The 19,297-nt window shown below is 46.3% G+C and overlaps 1 protein-coding gene across 1 annotated transcript in view; it reads right to left on the reverse strand.

The window, feature by feature from the left end:
• Nucleotides 1–8,368: 8,368 nt before the first annotated feature.
• The window catches only part of MUC16 (mucin 16, cell surface associated), a 70,837-nt gene continuing 59,908 nt past the window's right edge, over nt 8,369–19,297 (reverse strand). The window contains exons 51-62 of the mRNA XM_054562133.1: nt 18,660–18,781; nt 18,503–18,570; nt 18,168–18,340; nt 16,731–16,861; nt 16,315–16,382; nt 15,349–15,497; nt 14,146–14,309; nt 13,722–13,789; nt 11,834–12,000; nt 10,420–10,461; nt 10,130–10,209; nt 8,369–8,476 (exon numbers count right to left, since the gene is read on the reverse strand). Of these exons, the coding sequence (XP_054418108.1) occupies nt 8,369–8,476; nt 10,130–10,209; nt 10,420–10,461; nt 11,834–12,000; nt 13,722–13,789; nt 14,146–14,309; nt 15,349–15,497; nt 16,315–16,382; nt 16,731–16,861; nt 18,168–18,340; nt 18,503–18,570; nt 18,660–18,781 (1,340 nt within the window). The remainder of the gene's footprint in view (nt 8,477–10,129; nt 10,210–10,419; nt 10,462–11,833; nt 12,001–13,721; nt 13,790–14,145; nt 14,310–15,348; nt 15,498–16,314; nt 16,383–16,730; nt 16,862–18,167; nt 18,341–18,502; nt 18,571–18,659; nt 18,782–19,297) is intronic.

Consider the following 19,297-nt stretch of genomic DNA (forward strand, 5'->3'; position numbering starts at 1 on the left):
CCAGCGGGACTAGCCGGTCAACTGTGTTTGACAGTTGCTAGGAGACGGAGGGACAACGCCGGGGGCGGGGCGGTCTCCCCTGCCGGCGGGACTTCCTGCTTCAGCCAGTGGCCTCCGGTCCCGTGCACAGACAAGGTTTGGCATAACCAAATTCGGAAACCAGTTGGTCGTCTCATTCACCCGGCTCACTCATTCAGTCTTTTAAAAAAATTTCTGCTCTGAACGTGAGCACCTGTGATACTCCTGACCATTACATACAATGTGGGATAAAGGCAAAGCAAGCAAGGGGCTCTGCAAACTGAGCTCCCCCCGCCCCACCCCCACCTCCGGCCCAATCAAACCTCTCTCACATAGACTTTGCCCCTGTCCCTGATGTCTTTAAAATTTCACGAAAATTCTGTTAGTGATCGTGAGCCCAACCAGAGATGAGGAAACAGGCTGAGAGAGGTGCAGTGACTTGCCTGAGGTCACACAGGGAGTGTGTGGCAGCACTGGATTGAAATCCAGACTGACTCTAAATCCTGGTCTCAACTGCAAAATCCACCCCCTCCCGGAGTCCTGGCTGCTGCTCCCTCTGTAGAAGGCTACAGAGCACCCCAGGGGATGGGCAGAGGGACACATGGCAGAGGTGACTAAGGGGAAGGATCAGGGGTTCATGAAAGAGGAGACAAAAGCCAAACTTTGGGGTTTGCCAGGCAGTTAAAGCAAGAGAAGACCTTCCAGGTAGAGGCACTGCGCATGCAAAGGCCCAGAGGTGAGAAGGAATAAGGCAAATTCAGGCAAGGGATGATGAGGCTGGAACGGTGGGCAGGGCTCCTGGTCCACAGCCATGGAGGGCGGGCAGGGCACTAAGGCTGTGAACAATAGGGAGTCACATTAGGTTTTCTGGTCAGTGACAGTAGTACCACTCAGTGGTAGTTGGTTCAAGAGATTGGGAGCTGACACTCCACACGCGCTTAACTGCTGGGAAAACTGAGGCTTTGAGCTGAGATATGACCTACCCGTCGTCAAAGAGCAAAACTGTGGCAGAGCTCTAGCTGTGGCACCCAGGTCCCCTGCCTTCCAGTGTCCGTCTCCCTAGATCACTCCCAGGGGCCAAAAGCAGCTCCTTCCAGAATACTGCCCCCTGACCAGGGCCCTCTAATATCCTGTAAGTTCAATCAGTCTAAAAAACAAAACAAAACTGGACCTTAAACTCTCACCACTGAATGCCACACCATAAGGTACCACCAGCAGCCTGGAGATGAACATCTATAAACTAGGAAGTGTAAAGAGATGCACAGAGGGTTTTAGGAAAAAAAAAGGCTACAGGATACACAACTCCTGAAAGGTGCCATTAACAAGGGTAAATCAGTGACACCTTGAACAGACAACTGACCTCCTGCTATTCAGGTCCCACCTGCTGGCCTGGGGCTGGTTTCCTCCAAGCAGCAGCCAGTCTCTCCAGCATTGCCTGTTGGGATAGCCCTGAGCTCAGGATCGAGAGGCCACATGCCAGGTCCTAGATTTGCACAAGAATCATCCAGGAACATTTCAAAACTTTAATTCTGAGGCTTCACTACAGACCTGAGGAATTGATTATCCAGAGGTGGAGCTTAGGAACTGGTAACAGGTTGTATTTTCCAAAGACAACCCCCTGAATGCATTTCCTTCCACATGTTCTACTTACAGTGTGATGTCAACACTCCTTCTATGTGGTGGTGGGTATAATCTTCTCTCCTTGAACCCAGATAGACTTTGTAACCACCTCAACCAATAGAGTTTAGTGAAAATAACACTATGTGACCTCAAAAGCCAGGTCATACAACTACCATGTATAGTAAGTCCTCACTTTATATCATCAATAGGTTCTGTGACTTTAAGTGAAAGGACATATACCAAAAACAATTTTGTCATAGGTTAATTGATATAAAGAACAGTTAAGCCCTTATGGCATCTCATCGACATTATAATGAAATGATGTTCAGCAAAAAGACATTATTTGAAGACTTGATCAAATTTTACCTTCTTCTCTTGGGACAGTCATCCTAAAAAATCCAGCCACCATGTTATTGAGGAAGCACAGACAGCCACATGGAAAAGGCACATGGAGATGTTCTGGCCAACAAGCCCAGCTGTTCCCAGGGACCAGCTCAGTGACCAGACATGACGACAGTGCCAGACCTCAGGTGATTCCAGCTCCCAGTCTTCGAGCTGCCCCAGCTGACCCTGGGTACAGCAGAAACCAGTTGCCTCGACCAAGCCCTCCCCAAACTGCAGAACTGTGCCCCAAGTAAATTATTGTCATTTTAAACTACTAAGTTTGGGGATGACTTGTTGCATGATAATAAGTAGCTGGAACAACACTCATATGCTTTGAAGTTACCTCCAGGAACCTATTGCACAGCTAAGATTTGGAACCACTGCCCCGGGAAAGGTGGTATCCAGGTCAAAACCTAGGGCATCATGGGTGGGATGAGGGCAACGGTTCTAAGGTGTAAGAGGTGGGTCCATAACCTCACCTTAGAAAGATGGCTTCAGGGCTGACAAGGTCAAAGCAAAAGGGGGCACCTGTTTCAGTTGTCTACTGCTGCATAACAAGCCGTACCAAAGTTAGGGGCATGAAATAGCCACTTGTTATTCTTCAAAAGTCTATGGATCATCTGAATGGTTTACTGGTGTTGCCTGGGCTTACTCACTGGGCTGTACTCCTCTGGAGGGTCAACAGGGCTGGAAAGCCTGAAATGGCATCACTCAAATGTCTTGTAGTTGGTTCCATTGGCCGGGGCACCTCATTTACCCTCCACGTGGCCCCTGGTCCTCCTCCAGGCTGAACTGGCTTCCTCATATGGCATTCTCAGGGCAGGGTTCCAAGAGGGCAAAGGTAGAAGCTGCAAGGCCTCTTAAGACCCAGGCTTGTAACTGATACAGCGTTACTACACCATGTCCCGTCTTTAAAGAAACTCTGAGGCTGCCTCTGGAAGTGGCAGACCGAGGAGAGGAGGCAACGAGGGGGCGCACTGGCCTGGGCACCCGAGGCTGGCGTGGACAGTGGAGCCGGAGACTCATACTACCAACTTGCAGCTTGCGGGGCACACCCAGTAGTTGCAGAGCGTCCTAGCACACCACTAGGGGTTGGACCTCAGCGTGGAGAGCAAGATGGTGGTGGACTGGCTTACCGGGGGAGTCCTCCGAGGCTTGCCAGGGTTCGGCCCTCAGGAGTCACTATGTCCTTGCTGTGAACCATGGTCCTCGAAAGCCCCAAAGGGGATGCCCTGACGACTGGGTAACGGGTTACACCTGGAACCCTGGGCTCTGCAATTAAGCCCCTGCCAGCTGGTCATCCCTGGCTCCTAGGTGACTGTCACCACGCCTGCAGGGAAGTGTCGACAGTGTAGCAGCATCCCTCCGAGGCTTGCTGTGGGCCAACCCACAGCACCCACTACCTACATATGGGGTGGCCCTGTGTCTTGCTTGGGGCCAAAAATCAGGGAGTTGAACCTCCATGCAGGGGACTGTTCTCTCTGAGAGCCAGGGTGGGGTTTCCCTACCCGCTGGATAGCTGGTTGCACATGGAGCCCCGGCCACCACAACTTCCTGCCAAGATGGTTAACCCCGGCTCCTGGGCCACCATCACCATGCCCACTGGGGACCCCCTACCTTCCCCAGGGGGTGGGGGTCCCCCAAGGCTGGGGGAAGGCAGCCCTTGGGGGTTCTGCACCCCCTCCCTACCTATCATAATACCAATGGTGTATTTCACAGAACTAGAACAAATAATTCAAAAATTTACATGGAAGCAAAAAAGACTTCAATTAGCCTCAGCAATCTTGAGAGGAAAGAATGAAGTTGGAAGAATCATGCTATCTGATAGCAAACTATACTGTAGCACCGTAGTAATCAAAATGGCATGGTACTGGCATAAAAACAGACACAAAGATCAATGGAACAGCATAGAGAGTCCAGATATAAACCAATACATATATGGTCAATTAATATTTGACAAAGGAAGCAAGAGCATAAAATGGGGTGAGGACAGTTTATTCAATAAATGGTGATAGGAAAATTAGATACATAATACAAAAAAATGAAACTAGACCATCTTCTTAGACCATATACAAAAATAAACTCAAAGTGGATTAAAAACTTAAATATAAGCATGAAAACCATAAAACTTCCATAGAGTAACTCCTCTATGTTTTATTGGACATTCCTCTTAGTAATATATTTTTTTCTAATACATCTCTTCAGTAAAGGGAAACAAAAGAAAAAAAAATAAACAAATGGGACTCTATCAAACTAAAAATTTGTTGTACAACAAAGGAAGCCATCAGAAAATTGAAAAGACACCCACTGAATGGGAGAACATATTCACCAGTGACATCTGATACGGGGTTAGTATCCAAAGTTTATGAAGAAATCATACAACTTAACACCAAAAACCCAAACAATCCAACTAAAAAATGGGAAAAGGACCTGAATAGACACTTCACCAATGAGGGCATACAGAAGGTCAATAGACATATGAAAAGATGATCAATGACATTAAACATCAGAGAAATGCAAATTAAACACAATGAGATAGCATCTCACACCTGTCAGAATGGCTGTCATCAATAAATCAACAAACAATAAGTGTTAGTGAGGATGTGGAGAAAAGGGAACCTTCGTGCACTGTTGGTGGGAATGCAGACTGGTGCAGCCACTGGGGAAAACTGTGGAGGCTCCTCAAAAAGATAAGAATGGAACTGGCTTATGATCCAGCAGTTCCACTTCTGGATATATATCTGAAGAAACCCAAAATGCTAATTCAAAAGAATATATGAACCTCTGTGTTTATTGCAGCTTTATTTACATTAGCAAGCTATAGAAGCAGTCCAGGTGCCCATCAATAGAAGAGTGGATAAAAAAACTGTGGTATGTATATACAATGGAATATTACTCAACCATAAAAAAGAATGAAGTCTTACCATTTGCTACAGCATAGATGGACCTAGAAGGTATTATACGAAGTAAAATAAGTCAGTCAGAGAGAGACAAATAACATGATTTCACTTCCATGTGGAATCTAAAAACAACATAAATGAACAAACAGAACAGAATCAGACTCATAGATACAGGGAACAGACTGATGGTTGCCAGATCAGAGGGGTGTCAGGGGACTGGGTGAAAAAGATGAAGGGATTGAGAAGTGCAGATTGGAAGTTACAGAACAGCCATGGAGAGAATAGTCGATGATACTGTAATAACTACAAATGGTGCTAGATGGGTGCTGGAAATATCAGGGGGACTACTTATAAAGTATGTGATTGTCTAACCACTCTGCTGTGCGCCTGAAACTAATACAAAATAACATTGACTGCAAACTCTAAATGAAAAAAATAAAAAGAAAAAAATCTCACCCAAATAAATACATAGATGTGTGGCTCCAGGAGTGATGAACTCAGCACTGAAAAGAGTTAGGGCTCTTTCTCAGCTTCTCCATCATTCTCAGCCATTCCCTCGTTGTCATGAGACGGCTGCTGCAGCCCCACACATCACTTCCTCACACGATAATGTCCGAAGGCGGGAAGAAAGGACATTTCCTTTTCTGGGTATTTTTTACATAGGGGATAAAATTCTGTTCCAGAGGCTCCTGAGAAGATTTTGCCTTTGGTCCTATTGCATCAATAGGGTCACCTAACTGCAAAGGGGGCTGGGATCATGAGTGTCCACTGAGGAAGGCCGACTTTGCCACGCTGGCCATTGTGTAGGGAGCCAGCAGGGTCAGCCACAGCCGGTCTGGGGTCTTCCTCAGGGACTACAGAGACAGCCTACCTGTGCGGAATAAGGAGTGAAAGGGCGGGCCCACATCCCACACTCCTGCAGGAAATGAGCTGAACCCCCTCTTCTCTCTCAACACCTGTCTTATCCCCTGCCCACAGGTCAGAGGGCACTCAGCTCCCAACCTCGCTACGGGTCACCTGAGAGCCAGAGCCAAGAGCAGTAAACCTGAGGACGGTGGAACCAGAGGGCCAGACCCACCCCACCGCCCCGCCCCAGCAGGAGCCTGGCGGTCAGACGGCAGCTCTGGGAGCAGACCCCCGGGGGAAGAGTTGCTCCTGCACACTCAGGCCTGCTGCCAGGCTCACTGTCAACTGGCGGTGCCCTCAGCCTTGCTCCCGGGGCCCTGACTGCCCGGATGCTGCCATCTGGTTTCCAAACAGAGCTCACTCCCCCGCCTGCTGAGGCCGGGCTTCCTGAGCTCACAGGGGCCCTCCCCCCAGGCCTGAGAGCACAGACACCCAATAGGGGTGGGGTTCTGGACAGCGGGCCCTGGCTCAGGACACTGGATCTCAGCCAAGTCACATGCCCCCTCCGTAGACGAGTACACAAAGACTTGGAAAGGAGATGGGATTTCTTTTGATTTAGATTTAATGGAGAATATTTTGGTTGCAAGTAAAAGGGTCCATCTCAGGTTATCTGGAGTGAAAAAACAGGAATTAATTAGAACACAGAGCTGGGAAGAACAGTTTCAGAAAAACAGCTGGTGAGCTTCAGGCTCAGCTTGATCTAGGGGCATGGGGGTGGGGTGGGGGTGGAGGGGAATCTGTCTCCCATTAGTTCCATGTGAGGGTGGGTTAGGGCCCAGTGAGCTGGGGTGGAATAAGCCCCTCACCATCAGAGGTGTATAAACAAGAGCTGGGTAGTCCTCTCTAAAGAAGATCACAAAGAGGCCAGGTCCTAAAATGGAAATAATGCCCTGTCTGGCTTTATTGGCTTGTTGTGCCGTCTTAGAAAGCAGAGAAGAAAAAGAAGGCCTCTCTCCCCCAGTGTCCCTGTGGAAACCCGAGGAGGGGCCCTGATTGGCTGGCTCCACTCCTGGGCCAGGCCCGGGGGAGGGGGCCCTGCGGCCTCGGTGCTCCATGCCTGGTGTGGGGAGGGCCAGATGGCAGCAGGACAAAAAATTAGTCACTTTTAATGGAATCTTTCCTTCTCTATTCTCCCATGTCATCATTTTGAATTGTAGTAGACTATGTTTTTAATGTCTTTTTTAAATTAACACTAATTTTCACATACTATTTTCCCTTTTCCTCACAACCCCTGTTATGGTTTTCTGGTTTCACATTTTTTTCTTCCTGATGGACATGCTTTACTGGTTCTCTCAGTAAAGCCCTAGGGGTCGTCAACTTTGGGACGGTCTATATGTCAGAAATATGTCTTTATATCTTTCTTTGACAAATTGCATGGCTAGGTGTTTAGTTCATTAGTAATTATTTTTCATTCCTTATTATTTAATGTTTCTTAGCCTCCATATCTTTATGGGAATACAATGGGGATCAAGCTCTAAGGCTGGTGAGTATAATTGAGACAATGCGTTCTGAGCTTGTCAATCATGCTGCTCTGCAGATATGAAGTTGTTGATAATGATAGCTATTATCATCGGTATTATAATCTTCAGAATGTGTATTCTCAGAGAATGACTGCTTAAGACTAAGGAGCAGAGGTTCACACACACACACACACACACACACACACACACGGAATGGTTGGTGTTACAAGGACTTTAATTTTTAGCCCTTTGGTATCTTCAGCTGCAGCCATCTGCAAAATGTGTTGCGGTCGTACACTCTTGTTTCTGCAAACCCAACGCAGGACTGCACTGCTCGCCTCATGCCTGCAATGCTTTGAGCTGCTTTATTAGGGAGCTTCTGCTATAGCTGTCTGGTTGGATTCTGTGCAGAGAAATATTAAAAAAGACTCATTCTCTCATATTCCCCCCACCCCGAGTTTTATTCATCTATACATCCAAAGCTTTCTAGAAAAAAAACTACCTTTCTAGAGCCTGGATTCAGTCTTCCTAGATATCTAGTCATTTCAGCTCCCAAGTCCCAGGGCTGAAGGCAGAGTTATGCCCAATCCATTCCTTCCATCCTGGCCTATTTTCCGTCTCGGAGAACCATGAGGGAAGGGGTGCCACCGAGGCAGGTTGACCTGGAAGTCCTGGTGAACGTGAACTTCAGAGAAGGAAGTCCTGCAGGGTGGGGAGCCTGAGACCGCCAGGGCTCTGGGGGGCGGCAGATGGAGGAACAGAGGTAGGAGTGGTGGCTGACACACGTCAGGGGAGGTGTGTTCCACGGTTTCCTGAGAAGGGGAACCTCACGCTGCAGCGGGTGCGATTTTAGATGACGGCAGTTTCTGCTCCAGCTTCGCCATTTCTGGTGCCCCCACGGTGTTCACAGGAGTGATGTGAAAACTTGTCGTTGCCTTCAGGACTTGATGAAGGGGAAGGATTTTATCTTCGCTTCCTGTGAATCAGTCAAGGGCCGTGTGAAGAAGGGCCCAGAGACTATGATGATGGGCCCGTGCCGTGGATTTCTGCTCCAGCCAAACTCCTCTGGACCCTGGGGCCTCAGGCAGGTCTCGTCCTTGCAGTGTCCTCGAGTCTGGGTGTGGCGGGCTCCAGGCGTCCTTGCTGAATCTCAAAATCTCCCTCCTTCTTCCTCCGGCACATGGTGACCTGTGAAGATGAGGAGGGGACCTTAGAATGGACTGCTCACCAGCCCAAGTCTGGGAGACTGGCCAAAGCCACAGAGACCAGAAGCGTCCCTCTCCTTTTTAAATTTCATTTTCTCCCTCGGTCTTTTTTTCCCTTTCCTTTTTTCCTCTTTTATCATTTTCTTTCCCTCCTCCTTCTCATTCTCATTTGTTCTACCATTTCCCCCCTACTAACCACTTATATTCCTCCCTCCTTCCCTCCCTCCTTGCCTCCCTCCCTCATTTCTTCCTCCCCTCTCTCCACGCTGTAACTTAATTGTGGTGTAACTGACATACAGTACACAGCATACGGTTAAAGCGAACGATTGGATAAGTTCCGATTATAACTTACTGAACCATTACGACGATCAAGAGAAGGAATGCCCATCATCCCCCAAAGTGTCTCATGCTCCTCTGCGTCCCTCCTTACCTGCCGTTGCAGGCACGTTCTTGTTCCCAGGCAACCACTGCACGGATCCCTGTCCCTACAGATTAGCTAGCATTTTGTAAAATTTGTTTATAGATGGGATTATACAGTCTCTTCTTTACCTAGCTTCTTTCACGCGGCATAATTATTTTGAGAGACATACATGTAATTGCATGTATTAATAATTCTTTCCTTTTTATTGCTGAAGAATATCATATTGTGGGGCTATGTCACAGCTTGTTTGTCCATTCACCTGTTGGTGGACATCTTGGCGGTTTTCCACTTTGAGCTAGAACAAACAGACTTCTTGTGGACATTTGTGTATAATCCTCTCTGTATAGATATATGTTTTTATTTCCCTTGGGTAAATTCCTAGGAGTGACATGGTTTGGTAGGTATGTATAACTTTTTTTAAAAAGACAACCAACCTACTTTTCACTAGCACTGTATGAGAGTTACAGTTGCTTCACATACTCATCAAAATTTGTTATGATCAGTCTGTATAATATTTTAGTCCTTCTTATATGTGGTGGTAACTCTACCACTAAGATAGACTTGTGACTTTGTTACAGTTCCCTAATGACTACTGTTAAGAAAAGAAACAGGCAAGTTACACACAGACTGGGAATATTTGCAAATATGTGCCCATCAATGGACTTGTATTTATAATGCAGCCACACACCACACAACAAGGGTGTGTTCTGAGAAATGTGTTGTCAAGGGATTTACTGTATAAAACAACACATGATTAAATCAAGCACAAGGGAAAGTAATGCTATCAAGAGACATAGTAAACATGAGATGTATGAGGCTGTTACCAACACAAGACGGCATACTGTTTTACAGCAAACTTTTTTTAGAGTGTACTACAGAGTACACTCTAAAATGATGATAAGAAGAGTGGTATAGCAAATGCCTAACCAGTAATATAATTCTTTATTATCATGATCAAGTATTATGTATGATACACAATTTATACTTTCATACAAGTGGAAATGCAGTAGGTTTGTTTGCACCAGAATCACCACAAACACTTGAGTAATGTGTTTTGCCACTAGGTGGTAGGGATTTTTCAGCTCCTTCATGATCTTATGCGAGCACTTCATGTATGTGGCCCATCATTGACCCAAATGTTACGCGATGCAGGACTGTATATAAAAAATGCTTACTACCCAATAACAAGAAGACAAGCGTTACTTCCTCTCTTACCAGGAAACAGCAGATCAGGCATGTGATGAGTGCCGAGAGTCCAGCCAAGCAGGTGAGGATGATGGCCCAGAAGGGGAGGTCTGGGGAGACAAGTGCTGATCTGAGTGACCTTCTCTCATTCCCATAGGGATCTTGCTTCCTGCCCCCGCCACCACCACAGGTGCCCCAACAGTCCTTGAGATGGGTTGGCCAACCGTTGTTACCATGCAAGTTCTTGTGTGCATGGTTCTCTTGGATGAGGTGCAGCATCAAGGAAATCCCTCCCACCTCGGGGCTGCTGGGAGGCTTACCCGAATGCTCAGTGAGGGCATCGTGTCTGCTTGGAGCATAGCCTAGCAGAGAATATAATGGAGCGTGCATGTGAGTGTGTTTTACTCTTTTTTAAAACCCTTCAAACACAGAGAAAAATAGAACAATATCATAAACATCCATCACCTAGTTTTAGCAATGTATATTTCATCTAATTAAAATAATATTTCATCTAGTGCATAAATTATTAACACTTGCCACTCTTGTTTCATCTCCTATTTTCACTGAAATAACAAAGTAGATATCATGATGTTTCATTCCATTTCAGTTTGCATCTCTGAAAAATGAGGACACTTTGCTACATAACCCAAGGCCATTATCACACTGCAAGAGTATATTAAATTAAATCAGATCCATACCTCTGGGCAGGAGGACTTAAAGGAGGTTGGATTATCTTATGATCGTCAGGGGAGAATGGCCCATCCCAGGGGGCAAGCACATGGGATCTCTCTAAATATTTAAATTCCCACTCACAGTCTCTCTTCTCTGCCTAGAAACACATTCACCCCCTTCTCTTTTACCCAGTTGTCTTATACTCATTTTCCAGGATTCACCTACAATATAATTTCCTCCAGGAAGCCTTCTCTGATTACCACTCCCAGGTATGGATTGGTCACATCATTGACAATTGCCTATTCTTGTTATTTTCAACTACAACACAAACCCCATGAGGGTAGGGACAAATTGTGTCCAGTGGGCATGAGGGGAGGGTTGCAGTTCCCCTAGTTCTACAGCTTTTCCCCAGCCAACTTCTTAAGATGTGTTGTCCAATATGGAACCGCACAGAGGGCTACTTAAATTACAATTAATTTTAATTAAATAAATTAAAAATCTGGTATCTCATAACCATAAAAATCAATAACATTAAAAATCAGCCTATTAGCTACATGTCAGAGACTCAGTAGCTCTATGTGGCTGATGTACTGGACAGCACACAGAGAGAACATTTCCTTCACTGCAAGAAGTTCTATTAAGTGGTGATGAGCTACAGTAGTACTAGGCAGACAGCCTGTGGACCAAATCAGGTCCACTGCCTGTGGACCAGAAAGCAGGTCTATTCCATCACACCTGTCAAGGCTGGTTCACACATAGTTTGCTGCTGAAAGCCCCCACTTACCATCTGGCCAACTGGCTTTCAGTATACAGATTAGCAAACAGAAGCTCAGAGGCAGAAAAGGACTAGCCTGGGGCACAGGGCTGTCTAGGTGAAGGCAAATGCCTCCTATATCCCACTGGGTGTCCTTTCTTCTCCCTCCATAGTGGGCAAAGCTGGGGGACTCTGCCAGCCTGAGAGAGTTTGATGCTGACTCATCCCCAGGCCACCAGATTCCCAGGAAAGCCCCCAGGTGTGGAAGTTAGACACCCGACTTCCGTCCCAATGACCAGAAGACTTACCGTCCACTAGGACACTGTTCCTGTCCAGGGTGAAGTTCTGCAGCTGGGTACCATTCCGGGTCAGCTGCAGGAATTCCTCATAGATGGCAACTCTGTCCATTCTCTGTCCTGATGGTGAGACGTGACAGAGGGAATCCACCCCAGTGTGGTTGCTGTGGGGGACAGACCTGGAAGTGCACGAGGGATAGATAAACAGGGGTACCTGGGATTCTGTCCCTGATTCTAGGCTCCCCGTTCCAGTCCTACCCAAGAGAACTTCCTGCAGTTATGCAAACATTCATGTCTGCGCTGTCCAACATAATCATTATTAGATACAAGTTGTTACCGTGCACTTAAAATGTGGCTAGTGTGTGTGAGCAAATGTAATGTAATGTAATTTATAAATCAATAGCTGCAGGGAGAACATATTTGAAATGTTGGAGTCAGAACTTTTGAAAATCCATAAAAATGATGGAAAAAAACCCAATAAAAATGGTTGAAATCAACTTTTCAAAAGTCCAGAAATGAGCCAAAGGCTTGTAATAATTTTGAGGAGTGTTTAGTTAAAAAAAAAACAAAAACAGCTGAATCATGATAGAGGGAGCGTGTGCTGCGATATTATAATTTGCATTATTCTCATTCTGTTCTCATAACATCCTCAGGAACTTTGAAAACCATCGGTCTCAGAACCATGGTAACTGGAAAATAGCAGCCGAGTCGCCATTGTGGGTTTGGAGCTTCCCCCAAAGATGCATCTCAATTTGTTTCTATTTGACCTGTCTAACAGCTTCCTAAAATATCCCCATTTTCAGGGCTTTTCTTTATTTGCCTCAGAGCTTGCTCAGCAAGGAAAGCCTATCGCCAGGGAACTTCCTAAAACTATTTTGCATTGTAGCTGCATGAGGCAGCAATATTAGCTGAGGCAGGCAAGAGTAGAACCAAAAACTTAAAAGTTGGAGGAATGAGATGTTCATAGTTGGCTTTGAAAATCTCCAGTGTATTTGAGGGGATCCAGAAGGCCGGGAGAGTGCAGGCCTGTGTGCATGTCCAGGAAAGATTTGAAAATGTCTCAACAGCTCATCTCTACCTGAAAAGTTAGCTTAATATATTAAAAAATTGGTTAATGTAATCCACCATAGTAATAAAGTACAAATACCATGTTATCTTAATTCACACATACAAAAGAATTTCACAAAATAGGTCTCTTATGATTTAAAAAGAAGACTCAACAACTTGGAGATTTTAAAAAGAAACCTTCTCAATCTGATAAACAGTATCAAAGAAAAACCTACAGCTAATGTTATAGTCAATGGTAAAAGACAGAAAAATTTCCCCCAAGACCAGGTACAGGACAATGAGGTCTGCCCTCAACACACATGTTAATCACATTGTACTAGACGTTCTAATGAGAACAACTAGGCAAGAAAAAGAAATAAAAGGCATCCAGATTTGAAAAGAAGATGTAAAACTATTTATTTTTGCAGATGACAGGATATGTATGTATGTATGCTGAAAATTCTGATAAATAAACATATGCACACAATATGTGAATAATATCTCAGTAGGTGTATAAAAAATTTAAACCGCCATACAAGGTCACTGGCTACGTTACCGGACGCACAATTAGACTGCTGAATTTTAAGTCATCTCATGAGAGCCCCCATCTTGTAAAGATGGTGGATCCAGGAGCCGATCTCTTAAGACATGTGTTCTACAATCCATTTCCCATGAACCCCAAAACCAAGCACCTCTGTCTCTGCTGAGGTTTATATATTCCTAGGGGTCTCTTCTATAACATCTAGGAACTGAGAGATTGTAACATAAGGATACTCTTAACTAAAAAAAGACCATGTGTCCTTTATATACAAGAGAAGTTTACAGCGTCATTGGGTCCTGGTTTGGAACTCACCTGAATGCTAAAACTTGACAGTCAGAAAAGTAACTCTTGATGCTGCTGTTTTGGAAGAGATGGTTGAGCTGAAAGACAGGGTAATGTTTCTTTCATCAGAATCCCAGGATGGGTGACCTCAGAGAATGTTCAGCCACTGAGCAAACTTTTCCATCTATTTTTCTCTTGGCTCAACAAAGATTAGTGTATGTATGTGTACAACAAACAAACAAACAAACAAACAAACAAACAAATAAAATAAAAAGCCCTGTTCCCAGGTATGACCCTGGGACAGCCAGCAAACTTCTCTGTGACTGTTTCCTCATTTGTAGAAAGGAAATAAGAACCTGCATTCATGAATTGTTATGAAAGTTACCATCTGACTATCTAGCATCCATAGATCAGTCACTGCTTGGGAACAGAGTAGACACAGCTCCATTCTCACCGCATTCTCCATACTTCTCTTGTTCCGCTGGTGTTTGGTGGTGCCTGGCTGGGCTATATCCCGAACATACGGTAGGTTGGTGACGGTGAAATTCAGCTGGAAGTGCTGAGGGTTGGGACCACTTGTTGGTCTGTCTGTCGGCAGATGAACAGATGTCTCCACTTCTAGAATAAAAAGAAAGTATAAAATTACCGCATCTGGGGAAGGTTTTAACAAGAGGCTATTCAAGTCAGTCTACTTATTTCTGGTAATGTGACCTGAAGTGGGTTTTTATAGGTGGGCTATAGAAGACCCCCCCATCTACCTGTCCACCCTGAATCTGTTCATTTGTCTCCTTGTCCAGCCCCCTTTCCATCAAGGATTGTGAGAGTTCACCAGGATGTCTGGGGGAGGAGACGGGGCTGAGGCATAGTTGGCACGTGCAGGTGCTGACCACCCCAGCGGGCATGTCACACACCTTTGCTGACCTAGGTTCCTAACATGTCCTGCTGCCCCTGGTCTTCTTCCCCCTCCCAATCCATTCTCTGTGCAGCACCCAGAGGATGAGCTTTTGAAAGCAGAAATCAGAGTGCGTTGTGTTCCTCCACACACCATTCCAGTGCCCAAGAAAGTCCCTGACCACCTCTTCAACCTCAGTTCTTACCTCTCCCATATCAAAGTGCATGCACCAGCCACAACATACTTCTTAGAGTTTTCCCAAATATACCACGCTCTTTATATCTTCTAGGTTAAAGACACATGCAGCCCAATTATCTATCTCTTTCTGTGGGCTAGGCCATGTTCTCCATCACATCTTAGTTTCTTCATTATTTCCTTATGAAAATATTCTAAAGCAGGGATATGTGTCCCTCCTTGAGGTTTCTCCAGGCTCTTGAAATCTCCTTGTGGGAATTTTCAGTGTATCATCCGTACCTATTTACTTGCATTAAATATTAGCTGAGTGAATAAGTGAATGACCCACAAATAGAGGGCCTAAGAAGGCAACTCAGGATCCTCCACATTTGGGGGCTGCAAAAATTTACATGTAAAAATAAGCATTCCTTTGAGGGCAATTGCTGCATATTCTCTTCCTGCCTCTTGTCGGATGACCCACTGCTATGAATACTTTTCCCCCCAGAGCCTACATCCATTCCATTGCTGCTGAGAAGACCCATCCTTTATCAAAGCCCCATCTCCAGGGGAAACCAGTCCGCCATCTTGTACCTGTCACTTGAATATCCACCAAATGATAGGTGGCGCCCAGCCAGTGGGATGAAGCATTGAGGGTCTTGTGCAGAAAGACTTGCTTCACCATGCTGGGGTCTACACTGGAGGAGAACAGCTCCTGGACGGTGACTGACATGGAGCCCAACCTAGAGTCAGAGGCCAGGGGGACTCAGCCGGCATCCAAAATCGGCAGTGTCCCCGAGTTTTTGCTTCACAGAGTCAAACACTTAAGGGCAAACAGTGGGAGATCATCTGGCTGGCTCTTCCCTCAGGATAGCCTTCTCTTGACCAAGAAGGGAAGGTTTTTAGGAGCTGAGAAAGTGATAATCATGAACATCTACTGGACACCCCTAAGAAGTGACTTACACATTCCTTCACCATCACTGTGGTAGACGGTATTATTACAACTATCACCATGTGAAACACAAAGAAACTGAAGAAGTTTGGAAATATTTGAAGTTCAGTATTCAGCTTCAATGTTCAAAACAATGTGTCCCATGATCCTCCTCTCCAGTGTAGGTGTCCTAGTTCCTTCACCCGTCCCTCAGAGACCTGGGGGTAAACCCAGCTTGAACAGCTCTTGGGCTGTTCACTGTGCTGAGTCTCACTTTTCCCATCTGAACAATGGGGGCAACCACTGTATCCACCCCACGGGTAGAGAATTAAATGAGTTGATCATGCATGACAGTGCTCATCAGGGTGCCAGACCATGGTAAATCTTATTATTGGGCCGATATTGGTTGAAAGTGTCCAGAAGAGGAGAAGGTGGTGGATGCTGAGGGTGGTGGCCCCATGAGGTTCATCCTTTTCCCACCTATGGGAGGATATGGTAGGATTAGCTGACAGGGATGTGGGGAGAATGGGCACCATGTCAGTACAGTACTTTCAGATCCAAGATGTGCCACAAGATCTCAGAGTCACAAGCCACCAGCTCAGCCGATGCTTCCAATTTCCACAACTTACTTCAAGTCGGTAACCAAGCAGGAGTGGAATACATCTCGTAGCTGGCTGCCTCTGTAAAGTTTGGTGACCTAGAATAAAGGGGAGGGAGAATGGGTGTTTGGCGGGGGGTCTCTAGGGGATGGAGGCAGCCACTGGAGCCAGCAAAAGAACATAGGCCTTAGAGAAAGGGAGACCTGAGTTCAAATCCTGGCTTTGCTCCCAACTCAGTGTGACCTTAGGCACATAACTCCCCATTCTGAGCCTCACTCTGCCCATCCGGGAAATGGGGTAGGCAGCCATGGCTCTGCCTTTGGAAACTAAGAGTACTCAGAAAACTTGGATAAAGTGAAGTGAATCACTTAATAAATGTAAATCACTTAATAAATGAGAGGGGTACCCAGGACAAGGAGAGATGAGAGGGTTGAGAGAGACCACACCTTGTCTTGGATGTCCCTCAGCAGGGCGGTGTACTCGGAGGACATGGGGTCTGGGTTGCTGAGGTTCCAGTTGATGATGCGGAAATTTAGCTGGTACTCACTCTGGATAAATACACTCTGAGGGGCGTAGCCTGGGCCATGAAAAGGAAGAGAAGACAGGTGGAAATGCTCAGCTTTTAGCTCAGAGGCATGGTATCACGGCAGGCCCTGACAGGGGTCAGAATCGGCCAACATCAGGCCCATACCCTAGGGGCTGTGGGCATTCCCAAATGGAAAGTCACCCAAAGCGGGGGCGGGGTGGGTGGTGGGGATAGGAATTTTACAGGGATTCTCCTGAGCTAGGCTTCTATTCTTGAGCTTATGCAGTGACTACTTTGTGGAATGCTTTTTCCATCCTCTTCTCTCTCTGGAAAACTCCTATTCATGCTTCAGAAGCCCAAATATACAGAGCTCCAGAAGGCAGGAACACACCCATCTATCTTTTTCTTGTCATGCCCCAGTGCCTAACACAGGTCCGGGCACAAAATATTTTTTCCGGAAGCTCCCCTTGATTTGCTCACCATCTCTGATCCCATAGCAACCAGTTCTATAGTGTTGCTGCAATTTTTGTGTCCCTAAGTAATCAGTTCACTTGATTATGAGTTTTTCAGGGTCAGAGGTTGTGTCTTTTATCCCCATATCTGCCCAGCACATGGTTTGGGACAGAATTTTCATACATATGTGTTTGTTGTGAATGAATGGGAGCCGCAGCCGACGATGACAGATGAGGAGCTGAGACTCTGATCTTTGATTGGTTCACTCATTCATTCACCCAGTGAGTACTATAATGTGCCAACTTGTGAAGAACTGAGGATCCGGTGCCACAGTAGACAAAACCTGATTTTGCCAAGTTGGATAATTAAGCAAGTAATAGCGGTAAAGTGTGGTAAGCACTGGTGTGGTGCCTGGGGCTATGGACCATGTACAACACGGTTGCTCATCTTCAGAATTAGTGCTTTTTGGAATTATATAATTCTTGGCGGTGGGGTTCTCCTGTGCATTAAAGATATTAGCACCATCCCAGCCTCTGTCCACTAGATGCCAGTAGCACCGTCTCCCAGTAGTAACAATTAATAATGTCTCCGACATTACCCAGTGTCTAGGTGGGAGGTGGGGGCACAGAACTGCCCCTGGGTGAGAACAACCGGCATAGAGGGGCTTAGCTTAGGGGAAGCCCTGGCCCAAGAGTAACGTGACTGTAATTCTGGTTTTGAATTAAAATTCATTACATTAATTTGGTTTAAAAAGTTTATGTTATTTACCTGAAATAATAGGAAAGGCTCTCCCCATGGATGTTGGGGAGGTAGCTCCCAGACTGAACTTGGACTTATTTCTTAAAGAAATAAAACAAAGATGTGTAATGATCACTGTAAATCCAGGTTCAGCATAAACACTCACCATTGACAAAGAGGCTGCCCGGGACCAGCATGTAGGGGCCCAGCTGGGTAACACGGTGGGTCAGCTGGCTCAGCTCCCAGTAAAGTCGATCTCTGTCTAGCCCGTGGTCCAGGGGGTCAGGGTGGTAGGTGCAGACGGCCTCCATGCTGGTGGCTGCCCCGCCCTTCTCAGGCCTGGGGAAAGAGGGATGTGGGGACTCTAGAGAGAGATTCTGAAACCTCTGGGTGTGGGGTCCAGAAATAGGGAGAATCAAATGTGAGGTCAGTGGGAAGACTGAAAAAGGGGTGGTCACCAAAAGTGGCCATTACTGACAAATCCTCAAGAAAGAATCTTACCTGAGGGAGGTCAGTCTGCAATCCAAGCAGTAGGAGCCCAGACTGCTCTTCTTGAACAAGGATCTGAGCTGGAGAGGAAGGAGCAGGAGGAGGATCGGGAGAGTGAGAGGCTGGGTGGGATTTATCCCACCAGGAGGTGCTGGGGCCAGGGTCTCACCAGGTGCTGCAGGACACTCGCAGTGGAGCCGAATATGGCTGAACCACTGCTCATGTCTGGTGAATACCGGAGGTTGGAGATGGTGAGGTTGAGTGTGAGGGTCTCCAGGTTGCGCAACAGAGCTGAAAGAAGAGAAGGGGAGAGATGGCAGTCACTGAGAGCTGGCCGGAGTCCCCATCCAGCCCTGTGATCATGATGGTCTGTTGTCGTCTTTTCCAGGGGCACCAGCCACCCCACACCAATGTGGTCAAGTCCACACTGTTATATCCACTCAGTAATATGAGTATTACTCACCTCCCCTTCAGGTCATACCAACTCCACATACGGGATGATCCTCAATGCGTCACCTCTCTCCATCCCTCTCCTAGCCCCGTTCTTACCTTATCCCATCTGGACCAATACCCCGGCAGGCTCAGCGGACAACCCAGCTCAAAGAGGTTCTCTACACTGAATACTCGAAGAAATTTTATTAAATGAAAGTCTCACTATAGTCACCACTTCTCCTTATCATCCATGATTCTCTGTGGTCTTCTACATTAAGTTCAAGCTTATTGACCTAGCACTCAAGTTCCTTCCCAACCTTGTTCTGGCTAGTCTTTCAGTTTCATTTATCCATCTACTCCCTATTAAGCTTTATG

Source organism: Pteronotus mesoamericanus, unplaced genomic scaffold, assembly GCF_021234165.1.
Source record: "Pteronotus mesoamericanus isolate MK-2021 breed Mesoamerican mustached bat unplaced genomic scaffold, CSHL_Meso_final scaffold_636, whole genome shotgun sequence".
NCBI lineage: Eukaryota > Metazoa > Chordata > Mammalia > Chiroptera > Mormoopidae > Pteronotus > Pteronotus mesoamericanus.